This window comes from Prionailurus bengalensis, chromosome C2 (assembly GCF_016509475.1).
Source record: "Prionailurus bengalensis isolate Pbe53 chromosome C2, Fcat_Pben_1.1_paternal_pri, whole genome shotgun sequence".
Taxonomy (NCBI): Eukaryota; Metazoa; Chordata; class Mammalia; order Carnivora; family Felidae; genus Prionailurus; species Prionailurus bengalensis.
The window spans coordinates 122,405,868-122,427,750 of record NC_057350.1 but is presented as its reverse complement, the minus strand read 5'-3'; the positions used below and the strand labels follow the sequence as shown (position 1 = coordinate 122,427,750).

Here is a 21,883-nt window from a genome sequence, read left to right as displayed (position 1 = left end):
TTGTAACAGTCTAAAATGTCTCCAGACACTGCCAAAGTCTCATGGGGGGCAAATTTGCCCTTTGTTGAACTACCGAGCTACATGAAGAAGCGTGTTATTGACATAAAGATAGACATTTAAATCAGTGAAACAGGCAGACAGTCTCTCCTCTGCTGTCCTTCCCACCACTCCCTCGTGGCATATTCAATAAACTTCTATCTCCTTAATGCACACGAGCAGGAGAGGGGCAGAAAAGGAGGGAGACAGGATCTGAAGCAGGCTCTGCACTGACAGCAGAGCCCCGGATTTGGGGCTCAAACTCACAAACCCATGACCTGAGACCAAGTCAGATGCTCAACCAACTGAGCCACCCAGGCGCCCCCAAACTATTTTTTTTTAATTTTTTTAATGTTTATTTTTGAGCAAGACAGAGACAGAATGCAAATGAGTTAGGGACAGAGAGAGAGAGGGAGACACAGAATCGGAAGCAGGCTCCAGGCTCCAAGTTCCAAGCTATCAGCACAGACCCTGATGTGGGGCTCAAACTCACGAACTGTGAGATCATGACCTGAGCTGAAGTCGGATGCTCAATTGACTGAGCCACCCAGGCGCCCCCCCAAACTATTTTTTTTAATTGATAAATTACACATTAAAATATAAACCATGTTTGTGCCCTAAAACTTACTGTTAAGAACATAAAAAGGCAAGCTACAGGCTGGGAGAAAATATTTGTAAAATACATACATCTGATAAAGAACTTGTATCCAGAATAAGACAATAATCTGACAAAAAACCCAATAAAGAAAAATGGGCAAACAATTTAAACAGCTGCTTCACCAAAGAAGATATGCTGATGGCAGGGCACCTGGGTGGCCCAGTTGGTTAAGCATCTGACTTCAGCTCAGGTCATGATCTCAGTTTGTGAGTTTGTGCCCCATATTGGGCTGTCTGCTGTCAACATAGAGCCCGCTTTAGATCCTTTGTCCCCCTCTCTCTGCCCCTCCCCTGCTCATGTTCTCTCTCTCTCAAAAATAAAATAAACATTAAAAAAAAAAAAGAAGATATGCCATGGCAGATAAGCGTATGAAATAGTCATTAAGGAAATGCCAATTAAAACCATACTGAGATACTATACAAACCCACTTAAATAGCTAAAATTAAAAAAAAGGCCAACCATACCAAGTGCTGACAAGAACACAGGGCAACTAGGACTCTTGTACATTGCTGATGGGAATGCCAATTTGTACAGACAATTTAGGAAACATGTTTGGCAATTTCTTATAAACATACACTTACCAGATGACCCAACAATTCCACTCCTAGGTATTTACCTTAGAAAAACAAAAACTTGGGGCACCTGGGTGCCTCACTTGATTAACAGTCTGACTCTTGGTTTCAGTTCAGGTCATGATCTCACAGTTTGTGAGAGTCCCACATCAGGTTCTGTGCAGACAGCATGGAGCCTGCTTGGGATTCTCTCCCTCTCTCTCTGCCCCTTCTCTACTCACTCGCACTGTCTTTCTCAAAATAAGTAATTAAACATTTTTTTAAAAATAAAGAAAAATAAAAATTTATGTCAACACATAAGTTTGTATTCGAATGTTCATAGCAGGTTTATTCACAGTAGTCCACAAGTGGAAACAATACCAATATTCATCAACTTGTGAATGGATAAACAAATTGTGATACATCCACACAATGGAATACTAATCAGTAATAAAAAAGAGCTACTAACACACACAACATTAATAAATCTCAAAAGCATTAACCTCAGTATAGGAATCCAGATACAAATGGTATTAATAAAATATCCAAAATTATTCTATATAGCTAAAAATAATTCTGATTTTCAGTAGCTTTTTGTAGTTATATTAATCACTGGCATTTAACTACTTTTTATTAACTTACGCGTTTAGCCTCAAATCAACTATAAACCTTCTGCCATAGGGGTTATTGTGTATGTGTGTGTTTTTAATGTTTATTTATTTCTGAAAGAGAGAGAGACAGAGTGTGAGTGGGGGAAGGGCAGAGAGAGAGGGAGACACAGAATCAGAAGCAGGCTCCAGGCTCTGAGCTGTCAGCACAGAGCCCAATGTGAGGCTTGAACCCACGAACCATGAGATCATGACCTGAGCCAAAGTCAAATGCTTAACTGACTAAGTCATCCAGGCACCCCCATAAGGGTTATTGTGTATCTCCGCACAGCACTTCACAATACTACTACACATATGTGTATCAATGCACAGGCTCCATAATTCTCATTCAATAAAGCAGTGGAATGTAGTACACATATTATAATAGAGTCAGAACACCTGGGTTCAGATCGTGGCTGACTACATGGAGTAACCTGGGGTAAGTCATTTAATCTACATGAGATTCACCTTCCTCATTCATTAAACCGAAAAGCATTGGGATGAAGTGCAGAAAGAGTGTTGGGAACCCTGGAGTGCTACAATCAGTAATCCCAATGTATGTGAGGTCATAGTAAGGACAGAAATCTCCTGAAGAGCAAAGGGCCAAAAGTCACACTCAAGCTTGATTTTTCAGAAGAACCACAGACTGAGAAAGGGGGGGCTCATGACCCTTTTGGATGTTAAGCAGAAGATATCAGAAAAGTTACTATAGGGATAACTGGTTTGTGGCAGACAATCAAAGAAGCATCCATTTTCGAGCCAATATAATTTTTTTCTATCACTGGGAATAAGATTCAACAGACCCTACACATAGGGAAAATTAGCTGTTTTAGACTGATATAAAACAGGTTAGTTTACTCTACTGACGTATTATTCCCACAGTAACCTATTTCAGTAAAAGAGAAGTCACAGGTTCTGATATTTGGTATATGAAATTGGCTGAGAATCTACAATTGGTGGAATTATGAAAGCCTGTAAAATCTAAAGCCAGAATCACTCGAGGAATTACAATATGGCGGGACTGAGAAGCTTCATAGGGATTTCCTGTATACCTACCATGTGTCAAAAACATGTGCAAGGTTACATATTTTATCATTTAATCTTTTACACTAGCCCTTACAAATTAGTTATTTTAGAGATGAGATTATTATTCCTGTTTTAGAGATGAGAAAGTTGACATTCTGAAACGCAATTTAGTAATCTGTCTAAGCAGTCACCATTAGTATGTGGCAAGGCTAAGATTCAAACTCAGCGTTTGATTCCATGTCCTTACCATTACTTAAAACCTATTACCATTATATAAAAAGTCCAGCTTCCAACTATTGAAGCTAGCACAATTCCTAGAAAATAGCAGGCATAATAATCTTTGCTTTTTTTCCAAGGTAGATAGGAGGCAGATATTATCTTAAGGCAGGCAGGAAACAGGTATTACCTCCAGCTATCAGAAGGGGAAACTAAAACTTAGATATAAAGTGATACAGCATGTTTCTAAATCATGGCATTCTAAATCATGGCGTTTCTCTGTATTAGCATTCTCTGACCTTCATCCTGATAATGATGATGAAGGAGAAAAAATGGAGGAGGAGAGAAGTACATGCAATTACAAGACCAAGTGATTTCATTCTTTGAATGGCCCACAGATATTTATTGAGTACCTATAAACGTCGTCAAGCCAGTGCTTGGCACTGGGGATACAACAGTGAATAAAATCAACAAGACACAGTTCTTACCCATAGGGAAGTTTTACCCTAGTGGGAAGATACTGACAACTAAATGGAAAATTTAAATATAGTGCAGTAATGCAGAAACAGGATAGCACAGGGTGCCAAAGGGGCAGAAACAAGACAACTAAACACAGAAATTTAGTAGGGTTGCAGGACATTCAGTTAAATTTGAATTTCAAATAAACAATGAATACTTTTTCAGTAGAAGTATGTCCCAAATACTGTCCTGTATTTTTATTTGCTACATCTGGCAACCCTAGGTAGGGATGGTATTTAGAAAAGTATCTCACAGGAAATGATATTTAAGATGAAAACTGAATTGTTACTTGTCTTGAATGAATTTGGACGCTGAAAATGTTTATCAGTTGTTGGTCATGTGGCAAGGATCTGAAATCTCCTGCCAACAGTCAGTGAGGAACTGAGGGCTCTTACCAAGATCCACGTAGTAAGCCATCTTAGAAGTAGGTCTTCCAGATGTAGCCCAGCCCTCAGACGACTAAAGCCCTGGTCAACAGCTTGATTACAATACATGAGAGACCCTGAGGCAGAATCACCTCATTAAGCCATACTGACCCTCAGAAACTGTGTGAGATATGAAATGTTTGGTGTTTTACACTGTCAAGTTTTAGGATATCTTGTTATGTGGCAGTAAGTAAGTAATGCTGTGCCCACTAGAGGAGTTCTGCATCCCAAAATAATGGGCCTATACTAGGACCCCATCATGCTCATTCATTGCTGAAAACAGCCACAATTAGTGTGGGTGGCCTCAGCAAGAATGAGGTGGTGGATCCAGAAGGGCCACAGCTGTGACTGTCACTCAATTACACCTCCCATCAGGAGATCTGAATGGTGTATTTCCATGGTCGCTACAGCATCATAAAAGCTTATGAAGGAGAGCATGTCCTTCCAAAACAAAAGAAAATCTTTCTAAAAGAACAAAACAGAAATATTTCTCTGAGTGCAGCTCAGTCACCTGAGACAACTGTGTAAAAACAGAAGGAAAAGCAAAATAACAGAGTAAAGTAATAGAGCAAAGAAAAATCCAGGTCTTGGATTAGCTGTGGTTCTCAGCTTGATTTCATGTGTGCTAAGAATTAATACTGCTCTCACAACCAGGAAAATAGTTCGTTCCTGGGTACGTTGTGTTGACTCTCCCATCCAGAAGGGAATTTCTGAAACTTAAGGATAATGTACAACTGAAGAGCTGGGAGCTGTGGTTAATTAACTAATCCAGAATTTCTGAGAGTACTTTGATGAAACAATTTGAGTGTTATAAATTCCATAAATTATTCTATTCCAACAGATCAAGTTTAAGTGATTTCATTCCAACTATCTAATGTAAACAGAAAAAATTCAGAGAAAATCATTTCTCTTTTTTCCCCCTAACACAGGATGAGTTGAAAGGGAGTGGGTAATAAGTGTAGAACCTAATATGACTATAGGCAGATGCCAGAAGTTTTCTTTGACCACAGCCCCCAGACTCAGCCCTTGGCTTTATAATAAAGTTTTCTATCCAAACTATCTCAGAGTTCATGCTATTATGACATATTTTTCCCCAGGCCAGTTCAATACCAACGAGCCTAGTATGTTAGAATCCTTTAAGGTCTGTGTTCCAGATATATCAGATGTCACTTTTTTCTTTATGGCCTGCAAAACAGTCACAATTGTTTTATAAGATCCCCAATTCAATATTCATAGAAACTGAGACAAGGACATTGTCTTAATGGACTTACATCTCCAGGATAGTTAATTCACCAATCTACGTAAAGCCTTATCTAACCTGTTTTCTAGAAATTTTATGTCAGTTAACATTTTTTGGTATTCTATTTTAAAAATACCCAATTCATTTAAAATTTACCTTGGTATACTAATCTTAGATATGAAAAGAGAGAACACAGCAATCAAAGCAAATAAAATCTAGAGTATCTTTGAATTCGAGTAGCTGATACTATAAAGCAATAGTTATTCAGTTATTTTTCTCCAGAATTAGGTAGCAATTTTATATATTTGCTTTGATTAAATACATAAAATTGATACACATATTAAACAAAGCCCTGAAGTTTCAGGCCTAAGACCCATGCATTTTCTCTATGGCTATGCTAACACATATGGTTAAGATTTTCCAATGACTTGTATCCAATGTTTCTTAACAATTGTTGGTTCATAGTGAGGTCTAAAGATCTGGAACCAAAAACCAAGGAAAGCTTTAAAAATTAGCCAGGAAAACCATCAACAATTTCTCGAGGATTAGCTGTCTTTTCTAACTAAACAATACACTATACAATATTTTGTGATCCAGAGTAGAAAAAAGTTGAGAAAAAAAAAAACATTCAACACAAAATTCATTAATATCATCTAGGATAACAGATGCTACTTAGACACGGTTTCATTTTTCCTACTCTCTCTGCCTCCAGCTTTCTTTCCACATATTTGGAACTTCTTTAATTTTCCTCTTCATAAAACATCATTTTTTTCTAGTTCTCTTCATTCATAAATAATTACTATATAATGTAGAATTTCTTATTTCACTGATTATCTTGAGAGAAAGTGCCACTTTGAAAAACTTCATTAACAACAACTTTCTCTTACTCTCCTCAAATACTCCTTTGTAAACTAGAGAGCCAAAATTGGAGGGGAGGAGACAAGTGGAAACACCAACAAAATGTGAAAAGAGAAGAACTTCACAGAATTTCGTCACTGTTTCATCTACTCAATAAACAGATATTAAGCTCCTGTGAGTCAGGTATTATTTTAGATACAAGTCCTCCTTTATCTCAAGAGCCTACCATTATAATTTAATCTTAAAATACCAACAAGGCTAATAAAATTACATGTATATCAAATTATTTTAAATATACTAAATACACTAAAATTTTTATGTATTTTAAATACATTAAAATTAGCTAAATATATTAAGTAAAATTATACATACACACACACATAGTTGTTTTGGTGGAGAAGTTTAGAATTGTTTTGTGCTTTCTACCTTGTTCTAAAGATTCTGACAACAGAAGAAAGGAATCAATTCTGCTAATTATACATGTAGAGTTAGGAAGAAGGTATTGGTTGATAAAATGAAAAGAAAACCAAGATGTTAAGAACATTTCAAAGTTATCAAAGCTCTAAAAGTGATATAAGAATCTGTGTAATGCTTTATAAATATTTTATTTGAGTCTAGCAATGTTCCTGATTACAACAGCCAACAAAGTCTATCAATCTACTCATTTGTTTTTGCCAAAAAACCTTAAAACTCATTCTGCTGAAAGGTTTTCATATGAGAACATATCTTCAATTTTATAACTGAAGTCACAATGAAATAAAATTCAATTATAAATATACACTTGACAGATTCAAGCCAAATTTCAGTAGATGTCATATTACAGGTCATTATATTATTACTTCAGTCTTACTTCCAGTATTAAATGTATGCTATTTTAAAAATCCACATCCATGGCCTTGACTCATTATAGTATCCTTTAAATGCACATAACGCTTGTAATATAATTCTTGAAATTCATCTCCCTGGAATGAAACGAAATATATCTGGTACAGAACTGTACACTACAACAATGTTTTATCATAATTTATAGCCAAACTATGGGAAAGATTCTTTACCTCATTAATCGTCAGGGAAATGTGCACAGTGCATTACCACTACGCACCCACCAGAATGAGTATAAGGAAAAAGATGAAAAATACTAAGATTAACAAAAATATGAGCAATTGGGAATCTTCATATATTGCGACCTAACAGGGTAAATTGGTAGTATCACTTTGGAGAAAGTCATCTGGAAATATCTACTAAAGGTGAAGACGTATATTCTAACCAAACAATTCCAATCCTAGGTATATGCCCTAGAGAAATTCATGCACGTGTTCATCAAAGGACAGAGATTAGAATGTTCATAAGCTCATTAACTGTAATATCCAAAAACTGAAAACTCCCTAAATGCCTGATGACATTAGAATAAATAAATAAATTATGGTTTATTCACACAATGGAATATTATATAGCACTGAGAAAGCATTAACTACAACTACATACAAAATGGATGAATCTCAAAAACATAATGTTGAGCAAGAGAAGCTAGTCACAAAAGAATACCATATGATTCCATATATAAAGCACAAAAACAGTAAATAATAAATCTATGCTATTAAAAGCCAAGACAGATATAACTTTAAAAAAAGAACATTTTTATTTACTATATAATTTATAAAGAAGAGGAGGAGAAACCAGGTTAAACGTCAGATTAGGCAAATTGCTAGATGTAATTTTAAAAACACTGTGTTGGCAACAAAGTTGTTTAATACCGTTAAAGCATGTTTCTTGATATTTTGCCTTTGGATTTGGCAACTCATGCACATTTATGTTGGTCACAAACAAGACAAATTCAAAAATAAAAACATTTAAGATGCGAGTTTCAGAACTAAATTCAAACTGGCAATCAAAATGATCTTCCCTTAGTGTTGTGGGTTTGAACTAACCAAAACAGCTGTTACCAATAGTAAGCAAGATGGCTATCTCAAGTTAAAGCCTTTATAGAAAAGGTTTTCTTCCATGAGAATACAATGGGCCATATGGGAATAGTAAACAGAACAATCAGATCAACTCCATTTTAAAAATACTAAGTAAATAATAAATCACATAAAGAAAGACCTTTTAATTTCAACACTACTCTACTCTGCCAACTGAGTTATAAGGTAATTCACTGGAAGTGAATATTAAAATAATATAGAAACAAGCTTGCAGATATCCTTTCCTCCCAAAAGAAGAATATCAGTTTATCACCTTTTCAAAAGAAACAATGATTTCAAGAACTATAAAAAAAATAGGCATCATCATATTATACTCTTTATAACAAAGCAATTTATATGAACTACCAGAATAGAGAATAAAGTTATTTTTATTCATTTGATTGTGACTCACGTATAACATACTGCACTATCAAACCTATTTATAAATCTACAACATGCAATCAAAACACAAAGCAAAGTTATGTAATTCTACCTAACCACAATATACATTGTGAAAGCAGTTAACAGGAAGATAAAAGATGTGGTAACCACAGCCCATTTTAAAACACTTTAATTTTTTTTTTTGTTTTAAATCAGGAACACTTTTATTTTATTTCCAAAAGGTAATTCTTATTTAATTCTAGTGTTTAATTACTTAATATGGCAACCTAACACTATTATTTAAATGAAGCTTTCTTGTAGACAAATATAGGAAAAATACAAGAGAGAAAAAAGATCAGATGATACAGGTTCTTCAGGAAAAGCAAGCTACTGGAATGAGCAGGTCAATAAAACTATTTGTAGAATGGGATAGTTGTCTATTTTCAGATCATTAAGATATTTTTAAATATCCTGAAACCAAACCCAGATTCAAAAGGCAAAGCCAGAACCATTCACTGTGTTTATGAAAACACAATCTCTTACTAAGTCTTGCACAGTAAGAGAGGCCAAACTCACCCTAACATGACCTTAGATTTAGAACCCTGCCAAAGAATCTTTATAGAAATAGCAACCAAATGTTGCTTATACCTACTGTTTAGAGTAAAATAAAATAAAATAAAATAAAATAAAATAAAATAAAATCTTACTAGATATTTCAGGACTTAAATCATTAAGTAAACTCCGAGAAAGAGCCTATGGGCAAATGTTAGTAGCCTTTTACATTAAACATACAAATCTAAATTATGTAAGCTAATTTACTTTTAAGAATTTGAACAGTGAAATAATCTTTAACACCAATTCCCTACCTTTTTCACCTTTCTAACTCCTTTTAAATTTTTTCTTATCAAGAAATAAAGTGCTCACATTCCTTTCTTGGCAGAAATGCACTATTAAGGTCCCTATAGGGAGCCATTCCAGCAACACTTTTTGTGAAACTGTGAATTCCTTCTGTTCCTACTGCTTTGCCCACAAATTCCTTTATTCCTGTTCCCAGGCTATGAAGATCTGTTCAAAAATGTTACAAAACCTGAAACAATTAGTTTCACTACAGATATATGTACTCTGACCCTAGCTGGTTCCCTGTTGCTACTCAGGGATCCTACAATCATCTCTTGACTGGAAAGGATTAAAAATAGCACAGAACAGGTTCTAAGCAATAATACTCTCCAAATGGAGAATTTAAAAGATTCTCTCATAACTAAGTGGTATTTGTCCAGGGAATTCAAAGTTTTTGTGACATGTAAACATCAATCAATGTAATTCACCATATTCATGGGCTACAGATACCCCCCCATATAATCATTGTAATAACTTAGTACAGAAAAAACAACAAAATCCAACAACCATTCGTGATCAAAACACTCAGAAAACTAAGAATAGAAGGAAACTTACTCAACCAGATGGAAGGCAGCTATGGGAAAGCTCTACAGCTAACATCATACTTAATAACACAGACTAGATGCTTTCTTTCCTCCTAAGATCAGGAACACAGCAAGGATTTCTGCTCTCACCATTTCTATTCAACTTTGAACTGGAAGTCCTAATCAGTGATATCAAGAAAGAAAAAGAAATACAAATTGGAAAGGAAAAGTAAAATTGTCTTTAATCACAGATGACATGACAGTATATGTAGAAGATTCTAGGGAATTTATCCAGACTTCAAGTTATATTACAAAGCTGCAGTAATCAAAACAATATGATACTGTCACAAAAACAGACACATAGATCAATGGAACAGAATAGAAAACCCAGAAATGAACCCACAATTATATGGCCAATTAATCTTTGACAAAGCAGGAAAGAATATCCAATGGGAAAAAGGATGTCTCTTCAACAAATGGTGTCGGGAAAATTGGACAACAACATACAAAATAATGAAACTGGACCACTTTCTTACAGCATACACAAAAATAAACCCAGAATGGATTAAAGACCTAATGGGAGACCTGAAACCATAAAAATCCTAGAAGAGAGCACAGGCAATAACTTCTTTGACATTGGCTGTATCAACTTCTTTCTAGACATGTCTCCTGAGGCAAGGGAAGCACTAGCAAAAATAAACTACTAGGACTTCATCAAAATAAAAAGCTTCTGCAAAGCAAAGGAAACAATCAACAAAAGGCAAACTATGGAATGGGAGAAGATAATTGCAAGTGACATACCTGATAACAGGTTAGTATCCAAAATATATAAAGAACTTATACAATTCAACACCCCCAAAAGGGAGAGATGTTCCATCATGGATAGGAAGAATCAATATTGTTGAGATGTCAGTTATTCCCAATTTGATGTACAGATTCAATACAAACTCAGTCAAAATCCCAGTAAGTTATTTTGTGGATATCAACAAACTAATTCTAAAATTTACGTGAAAAGGCAAAAGACTCAGAATAGCTACCATTGCCACTATTCAACTTTAAGACTACTATGAATCCACAGTAATGAAGACAATTCGGTATCAGCAAGAGACCAGGAAAATAGATCAATAGAATAGAAAAAAGAGCCTAGAAATAGAACCCCATAAATATATTCAACTCATCTTTGACAAAGGTCGAAGGAGATTCAGTGGAGAAAGGAGTCTTTTCAACAAATGAAGCTGGAAACACTAGACATCTACATGCAAAAAAAAAAAAAAAAAAATTAGAAATAAATCTTACACCTCTAACAAAATAAACTCAAAACGGATCACTGACCTAAATGTAAACAGCAAAATTCCTAGAAGAAAAACAGGGGCACCTGGGTGGCTTAGTTGGTTGAGCGTCCGACTTTGGCTCAGGTCATGATCTTGAGGTTCATGAGTTCAAGCCCTGCATCGGGCTCTATGCTGATAGCTCGGAGCCTGGAGCCTGCTTCAGATTCTGTGTCTCCCTCTCTCTCTTTGTCCCTCCCCTACTCGTGCTCTGTCTCTTTCTCAAAAATAAACATTAAAAAAAAATTTTTTTTAAAGCTCCAGGAGACTAGGAAAGTGCTTTTGAATTTAGTAATGACTTTTTTTTTTTTTTCAGAAGTCTCTGCACCCAATGTGGGGCTTGAAATCATGACCACAATATCAAGAATCACATGCTGTACTGAATGAGCCAGCCAGGTGCTTGTGGCAATGACTTTTTGGATACAACCAAAAAGCATGATCCATGAAAGAAAAAACTGCCAGGTTGGACTTTATTAAAATTAAAAACTTCTTTGTGAAAGACACTGTTTCTCTACCACCAGATAATGAATGTCAAGTCTTTGTGTTTTCTTACAAGAAACATTATGTGTTTGTATTACACTTCTATTTAAACAAATGGTTATATATATAGTACACTGTTCTGCACATAATAATGTGTCTTTGTAGATCATTCTATATTAAAAAAAATTTTTTTTTAAGTAGGCTTCACACCCAGCCCAATGTGGTGCTTGAACTCACAACCATAGATCAAGACCTGAGCTGAGACTGAGTAGGAGGATGCTTAACTGATGGAGCCACCCAGGCGCCCCCATTCCATACTTGTACATAGCATTCTCATTCCCAAATTTATATCTGCATAAGTATTCCTTTGTACATATTGAACACTATTTAATCAAGTCTTACCAATGAACTTAAGAGTTTCCAATATTTTGCTATTACGTGTAATACTGCAAACATTAAGCTTCACTTTCCCTGTTTGCTAGCACATCAGTAGAATCAATTCTTAAAACTGGGATTGATGGGTTATAGGAAATGTGAAGATAAATCAATTACAGTACTCTGAAATTGCTTCCCATAAAGGCTGTACTAATTTATGCTCCTACCAGCAGTGTAAGAGAACATGTTACCTATACTCTTCACAACAGTGTTTTATCAAACTTCTTAATACTCACCAATCTTATAGAGTGGAAAGTGGTATTCAGTGTACTTTCAAATTACACGTTTTACGAATGAGGTACAGTACCTTTTTATCTGTGTAAGAACCATTAATATTTCTTTTTCTGTAACTGTTTATTCATAACTTTCTTTTTAATGTTTATTATCTTGAGACAGAGACAGAGCGTGAGAGGGGAAAGGCAAATAGAGGGAGACACAGAATCCAAAGCAGGCTCCAGGCTCTGAGCTGTCAGCACAGAGCCAGACGTGGGGCTTGAACTCACAGACCATGGACCACGAGATGATGACCTGAGCTGAAGTTGGATGCTTAACCAACTGAGCCACCCAGGTACCCCTTATTCATAAGGTTTGCCCATTTTCTAAAAATTTGGTTGTTGGTTGGGTTTTTTCCCTTGTTTCACTATACAATATTCCTTTCTTCCCTTTAATGCCTTGAGGCTTTTAGTGGATTTTATTTGATATCAATATTGTTTTGCTCATTGTACATCTTTGGCCATTTCTTATTTTCAATCTTTCTTAGATTTAAGAATTCTGAATATATTTTTAGTTCCAAAACAACTTTTTCTATGTTGCAACTGTATCCTCTTGAGAGTTTTCATTCCCTTTTCTATTACAGCTTTCTCTCATCTTTTCCATTAGCTCTGTTTCCACAGGAGGAATCTATTTGATTATTCAGTGATTCCCTCTTTCAAGTTGCTGAATTCATTTTAATAGGCTGAACTTTTAATAGCCATAGGGTATTGCAATCTCTTGGAAAGTGGAGAACTGGCAGTCAGTATAAGATATGCACATTTTAAATTTGATGTGCAAGCAATGAAGGAGCTGGCAAAGTGGAATTGCTCTGCTGAGGTTATAAAGGAACAAGCGGGGAATATATGGCAGGCCTCACTTGCCTGCAAAGACATGAGCAATTCATCCCACAAGTGCAACCCTCCTAGCAGCTGCTGATCAGGCAGCTTCCCAGAGGACTGTGTATAGCTTGCAGGCAAGTATGGCCTCTTTCCACATGCAGAAATATCCAAACGTACAGACCACCCGACAGCATGCACCTCCCAGATAACTGAGAGATCCTTCGTCTTCACCAAAGATACTGATGGACTTTCGACACCACACAAAGTGAAGTTGTATGTCACAGGATTTTTACCTTTCGTTTTCCTCAATAATGAACAATTACATGATTCATAACCAGGACATACAAATACTCGATTGCTTTTAAATCCTCTACTACTCGCCTGGTTATGACTGAATATAATTATCTTCAGGCTTGTTCTTATTTTAATTAATTAGTAATTTTTAAGCTCCAACTCTTAGGTATGTGTCCTAAGACAAAAAGTTCAGAAACCTTCCTCACTCTAAATTCCTTAACACTTTGTTCAAAAAGTTTTAAGGTAAGTTCCTTCTACGCTTACTTCTCAACGTTTAGATAAATAAACATTTTTATTACAAGTCTGGAAACATGGCAAAACAAACTCTTGCAATTCAGTATTTCCTGAATATAACTGTGCTAGACACCAAGCGAGATTCTGAAGACAAAAATAGGAAAAAGGACCCTGCTCTCAAGGAGCTCAGAGTTTAGCAAAAGAAAAGGACAATCTATTAAGAAATACAATATAATGTGATAAGGACAATAATAAAGTATGTACAGGGTCCAAAGGTTAACTAACAGAAAGGAGCTATAGTAACAAGGAGCTACAAAGGAATTCATGGTCAGCTAGATTTTAAAGAGTAAATAGGAATTTGCCCAGTGGTCAAAGAAATTATAGACAGAAGGTAAGGACATAACATTCTTTCAACGATGTTCCTAGTTTGAGACAGATACTGTGGGATAGATAACTTTGAAATACTTGTCCTAGAGATACAATGATGAATTAAGAAAAAGTCTTTGACTTACAGAGTCCGGGGAGGGGGACAAATAAGTAAATGAGTCATTAAAGTACAGTGTGATAAATACTACAAAAGGGATAAGGAGAGAGTATTAGAGGCTTATGGGCCAAGTGGAAATAAGACGTAAACTTAGATGTGAATAATGAACTGAAATTAGCCAGGTGTAGTATGTGTCAGGAGTGGAGTAGAAGACCATGTCAGGGATCACAGAGTTCCAGGCACAGAGAGGTGTGTACAGATGGACGGAGACAGACAGAGACAGAAAGTGAAAGAGAGAACATAGTTCAAAGTGGCAGAAGAAGAGGTATCTGAGATAAGGCTCTGGATAAAAGCAAGAACTCTAACATGAAGGATTTTTTTATTTGATTTTTTTTTAATATTTTATTTTTAAGTAATCTCTACACCCAACATGGGGCTCAAACTCACAACCCTGAGATCAACAGTCACATGCTCTACCAACTGAGCCAGCCAGGCGCCCCAAGGATCTTTCAAATCAGAGTTTAGACTTTATCTTGAGGGCAATAAGGAACTACTAAACTAATTTTTTTAACATGGAAAGACTGTTGAGGTTTGTGTTTGAGAGCTATACTACAGTAATGAAACAGAAAGAAAGAAATCTGGAAGTAAATACAACAGTCGCAGTAATCCAGGAAACGATTTATCGTAGTCTGAACTAAGATATTAGCAACAAAGACAGAGAAAACGGTTGGGGAGGACTGAGAGACTGAGGACGCAGAATCAACAAGCCTTATAAATGATTTGACTGGAAGCAGAGAGAAAGAAAAGGAATCAAATATGAGACCTCAATTTCTGGTTTAGGCACAGGGTGGATGGTACTACTATTCAGTAAGACAAGGAAAAGGGGAAAGCAGGTTTTGAGAGGGTAAAATAATTACTTTAATTCTGGAGTTTGAGCCTGAGATGCTTTAAGTTACTCAGTGAAGGCATCCAATAAGCAACTGGCTATATAAAATCTCAAGACAAATTTGGGTCAGAGATATAGATTTGACAACAGTCCATATACAAAGTAAATGATAACTACAGCAATGATGAATAGATGAAATTGCCTGTGGAGAATTTACAAAATGAGAAAAAAAACCTAAGACAAAACCCCATGGAAAACTAACATTTAAAAAATTTGTTAATGTTTTTATTTATTTTTAAGAGAGAGAGAAACAGAGCACAAGCAGGGGAGGGGCAGAGAGAGAGGGAGACACAGAATCCGAAGCAGGCTCCAGGCTCTGAGCTGTCAGCACACAGCCCGACGCAGGGCTCGAACCCATGAACCACGAGATCATGACTTGAGCCAAAGTTGGACACTTAACTGACTGAGCCACCCAAGTTGTCCCTGGAACATTAACATTTAGGAGACAGAGAGAGAGCTAGCAGAGTAGACTGAAAGAGAGCAGATAAAAAGGAAGATGAAAATATTAATATGAGGAAAAGGAGCAAGCACTTAATGAATGCTTACTATGTGCTAGGTGTTGGTTGTACTAAGTGATTTATGTGCACTAACTCATTTAATCCTTAGACACTCTCTAAGCAACTTATTGCTACCTGCTTCATTATAGATGTGGATACTTTGGTTTAGGGAGATCAACTTGCTCAGGTTTACACACTTGGTTGGGTGTAAGAAGTACAACCAAGATCAGATCACACTGAGTCCTCTAGAGCCCTTGTTCTTAACTGCTACACTATACTGCTTTCTTATGCAAGTCTTAAAAAGTGTGGTATCACAGACACATAAACACCAGTGATTCAAAAAGAAAGGCACCATCCCAGTAGCAATGAGTTCATCCAGCACCGAGATCTTGGTTTCTAATAACATTCTCCATTAAAAGGAATCAGGAATCTTTGGGAAAATGGCTGATCTGAGAAGTAGGCAAGAAATGAGCCTGGAACATCTTGGAGTGCTAAAGAAATAAGTGCTCAAAACAAAAACAAACACAAAACCACACCCACAACAAGGGACATATGCCAAAGGAACACAGAAAACCAACTGTGGCCACAGCTGTATCAACTCAAGCAGAAAATTAAGTAAGTATTGGACTATAACCCAGAGTATAAACGAAATATCAGGTACAAACTAAATAATATAAATCAAGCATTAAATAAATAAGTGAAGAAACAAGAGAGAAGAGACAAATCTAGGGTGCAAAAGAATTCCAAATAAATTATGTAGATACTCCCCCTCCCAGAAGTAGAGCAACCTCTCCACTTCTCAAATATGGGTTCCACATAATGACTTCCTTCCAAAGACTACAGTATGGAAAGGGGGAGAGGTTAAAAAGTCACTTTATAGTACAGAAGCAGGACAAACATTACCTCAGCCAAGTGATCAAAGTTCACATCGACAATGATAAGTCATGTTGATAGTGTGGACCTTTGATACGCTGTGATGAGAATGGCACTTTATCTCTGTGGTTCTTCTCAAAAACTCATAACTCCAATCTAATCATGAGAAACACATCAGAAAAATCCCAATGGAGGGACATTCTACAAAATACCTGAACACTCCTCAAAACTGTCATTAAAAACACAGGAAGTCTGAGATACTGTCATAGCCAAAAGGAGGCTAAGGATGATGGTCATGAAATGTAATGTGGTATCCTGGATGCTCTCCTGGAACAGAAAGAGAACATTAGCTAAAAATTAAGGAAATCTGAAGAAGTTGGACTTCTGTTAAGTAACATATGTTGATTTTGGCTCATTAATTGAAAAAACTGTACTAAACCAATGTATGATGTTAGCAGTAGGAGAAACTGACTAAGGGGTTTATGAGAACTCTCTTGAACTCTCTCCATAATTTCTCTGCATATCTAAAACTATTCTAAAAGTAAAATATTATTTAAAAAACAGAGGGGAAATTAACTGCATGAAATGCTGATAAACAACAAAGAAAAAAAACAAAGATCAAGAGCAGTTTCAGTGGATTATTGGAGTCAAAGCCAGATTACATTGGGCAGAGGAGTAAATTAAAGCTGAGAATGGGATTATAAGTGTATAGCTTTTTCCAGAAGTTTGACAATGAGGGGAAGAACAAATCAGAGCTGGAAACAGACATCAAGTTAAAGAAAGTGGTTGGTGGTTTTTTTTTTTTTAAATAAAGGTATAATTCACATACCAAAAATTTACCTTTTAAAGTACAATTCAGTGGTTTCCAGTATGTTCACAAAGTTGTATAACCATCACCACCATTATCTATTTCCAGAACATATTTCTTACTTCAAAAAGAAATGATACAATCAAACAGGCCCTGAATATATGAAATATTTTGATGAATAGGAGGACTTCACATTGTTAAGGTGTCAATAAAACTAAAGCGATTTACAGATTCAATGCAATCTCGATCAAAATTTTAACAGCCTTTTTTTTTTTTTTACAGAAATGGAAAAGCTGATCCTCAAATTCATGTGGAATTACAAGGAATCCTAAATAGCAGAATAATCTTTAAAAATAATAAAGTTAAAGGGCTCTCACTTCTCAACTTTGAAACTTATTACAAAACTACAATAATTTAAAACATAATGGTACTGGGGGTACCTGGGTGGCTCAGTCAGTTAAGTGTCTGACTCTTGGTTTTGGCTCAGGTCATGATCTCACCATTCTGTGAGTTTGAGCCCCACACTGGGCTCTGTGTTGACAGCACAGAGCTTGCTTGGGATTCTGTCTCCCTCTCTCTCTGCCACTCCCCCTGCTCTCTCTCTCTCAAAAATAAATTAATTAATTTCAAAAACCCCATTATGGTACTGACATATGGACACACATATATACTAAGGGAAAATAATAAAAAGCCCAGAAATAAACCTTCACATATATGGCCAACTTATTTTTGACAAGGGTGCTAAGACCCTGACCTCTATTATAAACAGTAATGGAAAAACTGGTTATCCATATGCCAATTTGATCCTTACCTTATATAAAAATTAACTCAAAATGGATCAAAGACCTAAACTAAAGAACCAAGACTATAAAATTCTCAGAAGGAAGCACTGAGGAAAATCTTCATGACACTGGATTTGGCAACCATGTGATGGATGTGACAAGAAAAGCACAGACAACAAAAGAAAAAACAGATGAACTGGACTTCCACTAAATAAAGAACTTTTGCACATCCAAAGAGATGATCAAGAAAGCGAAAAGACAACCTACTGAACAGAAGAAAATATCTGCAAATCATTTATCTCGTAAGGGATCAATATCCAGCATACATAAAGAATCCCTAAAACACAACTCCAAAAACTGGAGTAGACCTCTCAAAGAAGATATATAAATGGCCAATAAGCACATAAAAAGATGCTCAACACGACTAGTTACTAAAGAAATGCAAATCAAAATTACAGTGAGATATCACTTCATATCTACCAGGATGGCTATAACAAAACAAAAAACAAATAAATGTTGACAACGATGTGGAGAAACTGGAACCTTTGTGCATTGTTGGTAGGGATGTAAAATGGTACAGCTACTGTGGAAAACAGAATGGTAATTCCTCCAAAAAATTAAAAATAGAATTACCATATGACCCAGAAATTCCACTTCTAGGTATATACCCAAAAGAATTGAAAGAAGGGTCCCAAAGAGATATTTGTAGTCCCTTATTCATAAAAGCATTATCCACAGCAGCTAAAACACTGAAGCAACCCAGGTGTCCAGTGATGGATGAATGATAAGCAAAAGTGGTATACATACACAATGGAATAGTATTCAGCCTTAAAAAGGAAGGAAATTTTGACATACACTACAATATAGATGAACCTTGAGGACATTATGTTAACTGAAATAAGCCAGTCACAAAATGACAATTACTATTAGGATTCCACTTACATGTGGTACCTAGAGTAGTCAAAATCATAGAGACAGAAAGAACAGTGGTTGCCAGAGACAACAGGGAAAAGGAGAGTGGGGGGTTATTGTTTAAAGAGTATAGAATTTGAATTTCACAAGGTGAAAAGAGTTATGGATATGGATGGTGGTGATGGCCACACAACATGAATGTACTTAATACCACTTAAAAATGGTTAAAGTTGTAAATTTGATGTTCTGCATATTTTACTACAATGACAAAATTGGGGAAAAATGAAAAGCATTAAGGCTTGTGGTGTCTCACTGTTTCATACACATAATTAAATTCTCACAGACATTCTCATTATTAAGCTAGATTTTTTTTATACTGAAATACAGACTTCTCTACTCTTCTCTCCAGAGCATATAGCCTACCTTGGACATAAACCCTTTGAGGAAGCTGATGTTTCTCTCATAGCTATGTGTATATAATGACATCTATTTTGTTCCTACCTTTACAATGAAAAATTTCAAACATATACAAAGGAAGAGAGAAAGGAATAATGAAACCCCTTACAGCTATCCACCCAGCTTAAAATACTTAATCAACTCATAGACAGTTTATCTATAATTCCACTCACTTTACTCTTCTTCCCCCAGTGGATTATTGTGAAGCAATTCCAAACATCATATCATTTCAACCATAAATATTTCAGTATATTATCTCTACATACTAAAAGATACTGATGAAAGATACATACTGAAAGATACAGACAGTGTCCTGCATAAATTCCTGTACTGGTGGGTCAGATTTCTGATATAAGCATTCCTCCAGTAAACCATATATTAGATACAGAAATGTTATGTATATTCATTCATTCTACTGTACTTCCTTACAAGTTAAACTACTAGGATGTAGGACTATCAAACAAGAAAATCAAGAAAAAAAGTAGCTTGAACAGTTAGTTTCAACAGCAAGAGGATCATTTATCAAGGGTGGTCTTAGAGACCTCTTAGGAAAGAGATGGAGAAAAGTAACACAAATATCACACACCTCTCAGAACTGACTTTCATACGATATAAGTTATTTGGTATATTATAACACAACCCAGTGATGTTATATAACAATCATTATACGTAAAGTAATACTCATAGCTGCATATTTTATAAAACAAATGCAATCAAACTGGCTCAATGCAGAAAATTTCTATTCAACTGTCCTTACCTTTTGTTGGACTGAGATTCTGATCTATAAATCCTCTTAGTTCTGCATTTGTGGAAGGCAAACCAACCTGAATAAAATAGTTTTAAAAATTAAAAATAGAATCTTAAGTATTATGTGATCATTTAATAAGTTATTTTATACCTTCCACTGAAGATCCCATGTAAAATAATAAACAGCCACATAAAAATGAATTAATTATATCAACAACAGGAGTAGAAATTAAAAGAAAATGTTGCTTGCAATGGGAAAAGCAGGAATTGTACAGATTAAGATAAAAATCAATGAAATAATGTTACTTGTGAGCAGAACTGAGACCTACAGATTTTACTGATGGTTTTTTTGAAAGCAAGTTGTGGCAGCCATGAAGCTGCCAACAGATTTACCAAAATTCCATTTTCATGTTGCCCTTAATTTTTACTGTTCATAATCACTGCCTATTATGCATTTTTCAACATTGTGATATGTAATGGATCAGATAAAGACCATTAATACTATACCACAGAGGTGAGATCTACTGGTCTCAAATAAAACTGCTTGGGCTCATATTCTGGTTCAGTAAGACACATGGTCATGTTCAAATCACATAAGCTCTCTATACCTCAGTCTTCTGAACTGGTGCTAGAACTGCTTATCAGTTTAGGTTATTAGAAAGATTAAGATAATTCATATAAAGCATCTAGCCCAGTGTAAGGCACAAAGTGCTCAATTCATGTTAACCTTCATTACTATTAATATGATACCTGGGGGCTATCTATAACAAGTGTAACTATAAATTCACCTTGAGGCAATTTATTTCATTTAATGTGATGGCCACTGGACTTCTTGGAATCATAGAGCTAAATACAGTAGTATCATCAAACAGAGTTTAAAAAATTTATTATAGAGCCAGGAATGAAAAAACTCTACATTTTTGAAAACTTGACATAAAGCAAGATTCTAATAAGTTGTTCTACTATTACTATTATGCTATTGTTTTAATCCTTGTAGATTTGTAATCTACCAAATGCTAACTTGGTACCTCAAACATCCTTTCAAAGTACTACCACACTGAAAAGATTTTAAAGCACACAAAGGTTTATAACTTTATGTCTGTGCACTTGTGTTGTTTTTAAACTACACACTGTATTAGCATTATATATTCTTCAAGAGAACTCATTTGATACTTCACAATTTCACAATGTAAGAGCTAATTATTTCATTATTTAATAATTGAAATGCACTACTAATAGCTGTTTCTTTTTGTCAAGAGATATGTTACCAGAAATATTTCTACATATCATTCACATCATGGAAAAGTAATTCTGATGCAAACCTATTTCTCTCATTGAATACCAAATTTTTATGACAGCAGCTGAGCAGAAGACATCTAAAATGCAGCTTCTTAATCCTATGTATATAATGGTGCAGATACTTAATTCTATCTAGCTTCTTATAAGTATGCTATTAGAAGTAAACCCTTTGCAACAAAATTTGCAACAAATTACCACTACATGGATCTCCAGAGTTGTTCACAAATATTAATGGCAAGCGTTTACTTGTAAATGCCAAGAGTTTACTGTGGCATCACTAA

General features: G+C 35.5%; 1 protein-coding gene and 1 non-coding gene across 5 annotated transcripts in view; both read right to left on the bottom strand.

Annotated features, from left to right (window-relative positions):
- TFDP2 (transcription factor Dp-2) overlaps window positions 1–21,883 on the bottom strand; it is a 172,860-nt gene that overhangs the window by 97,242 nt on the left and 53,735 nt on the right. For all 4 annotated transcript variants that reach the window (XM_043595236.1, XM_043595238.1, XM_043595237.1 and 1 more), the window contains one exon: window positions 20,314–20,380. In XM_043595236.1, the coding sequence (XP_043451171.1) occupies window positions 20,314–20,380 (67 nt within the window). Of the gene's footprint in view, window positions 1–20,313; window positions 20,381–21,883 lie in introns of those variants that run through there.
- Window positions 14,705–14,777, bottom strand: TRNAN-GUU. Its single transcript has one exon. It is a non-coding gene; the product is annotated as a tRNA-Asn (tRNA).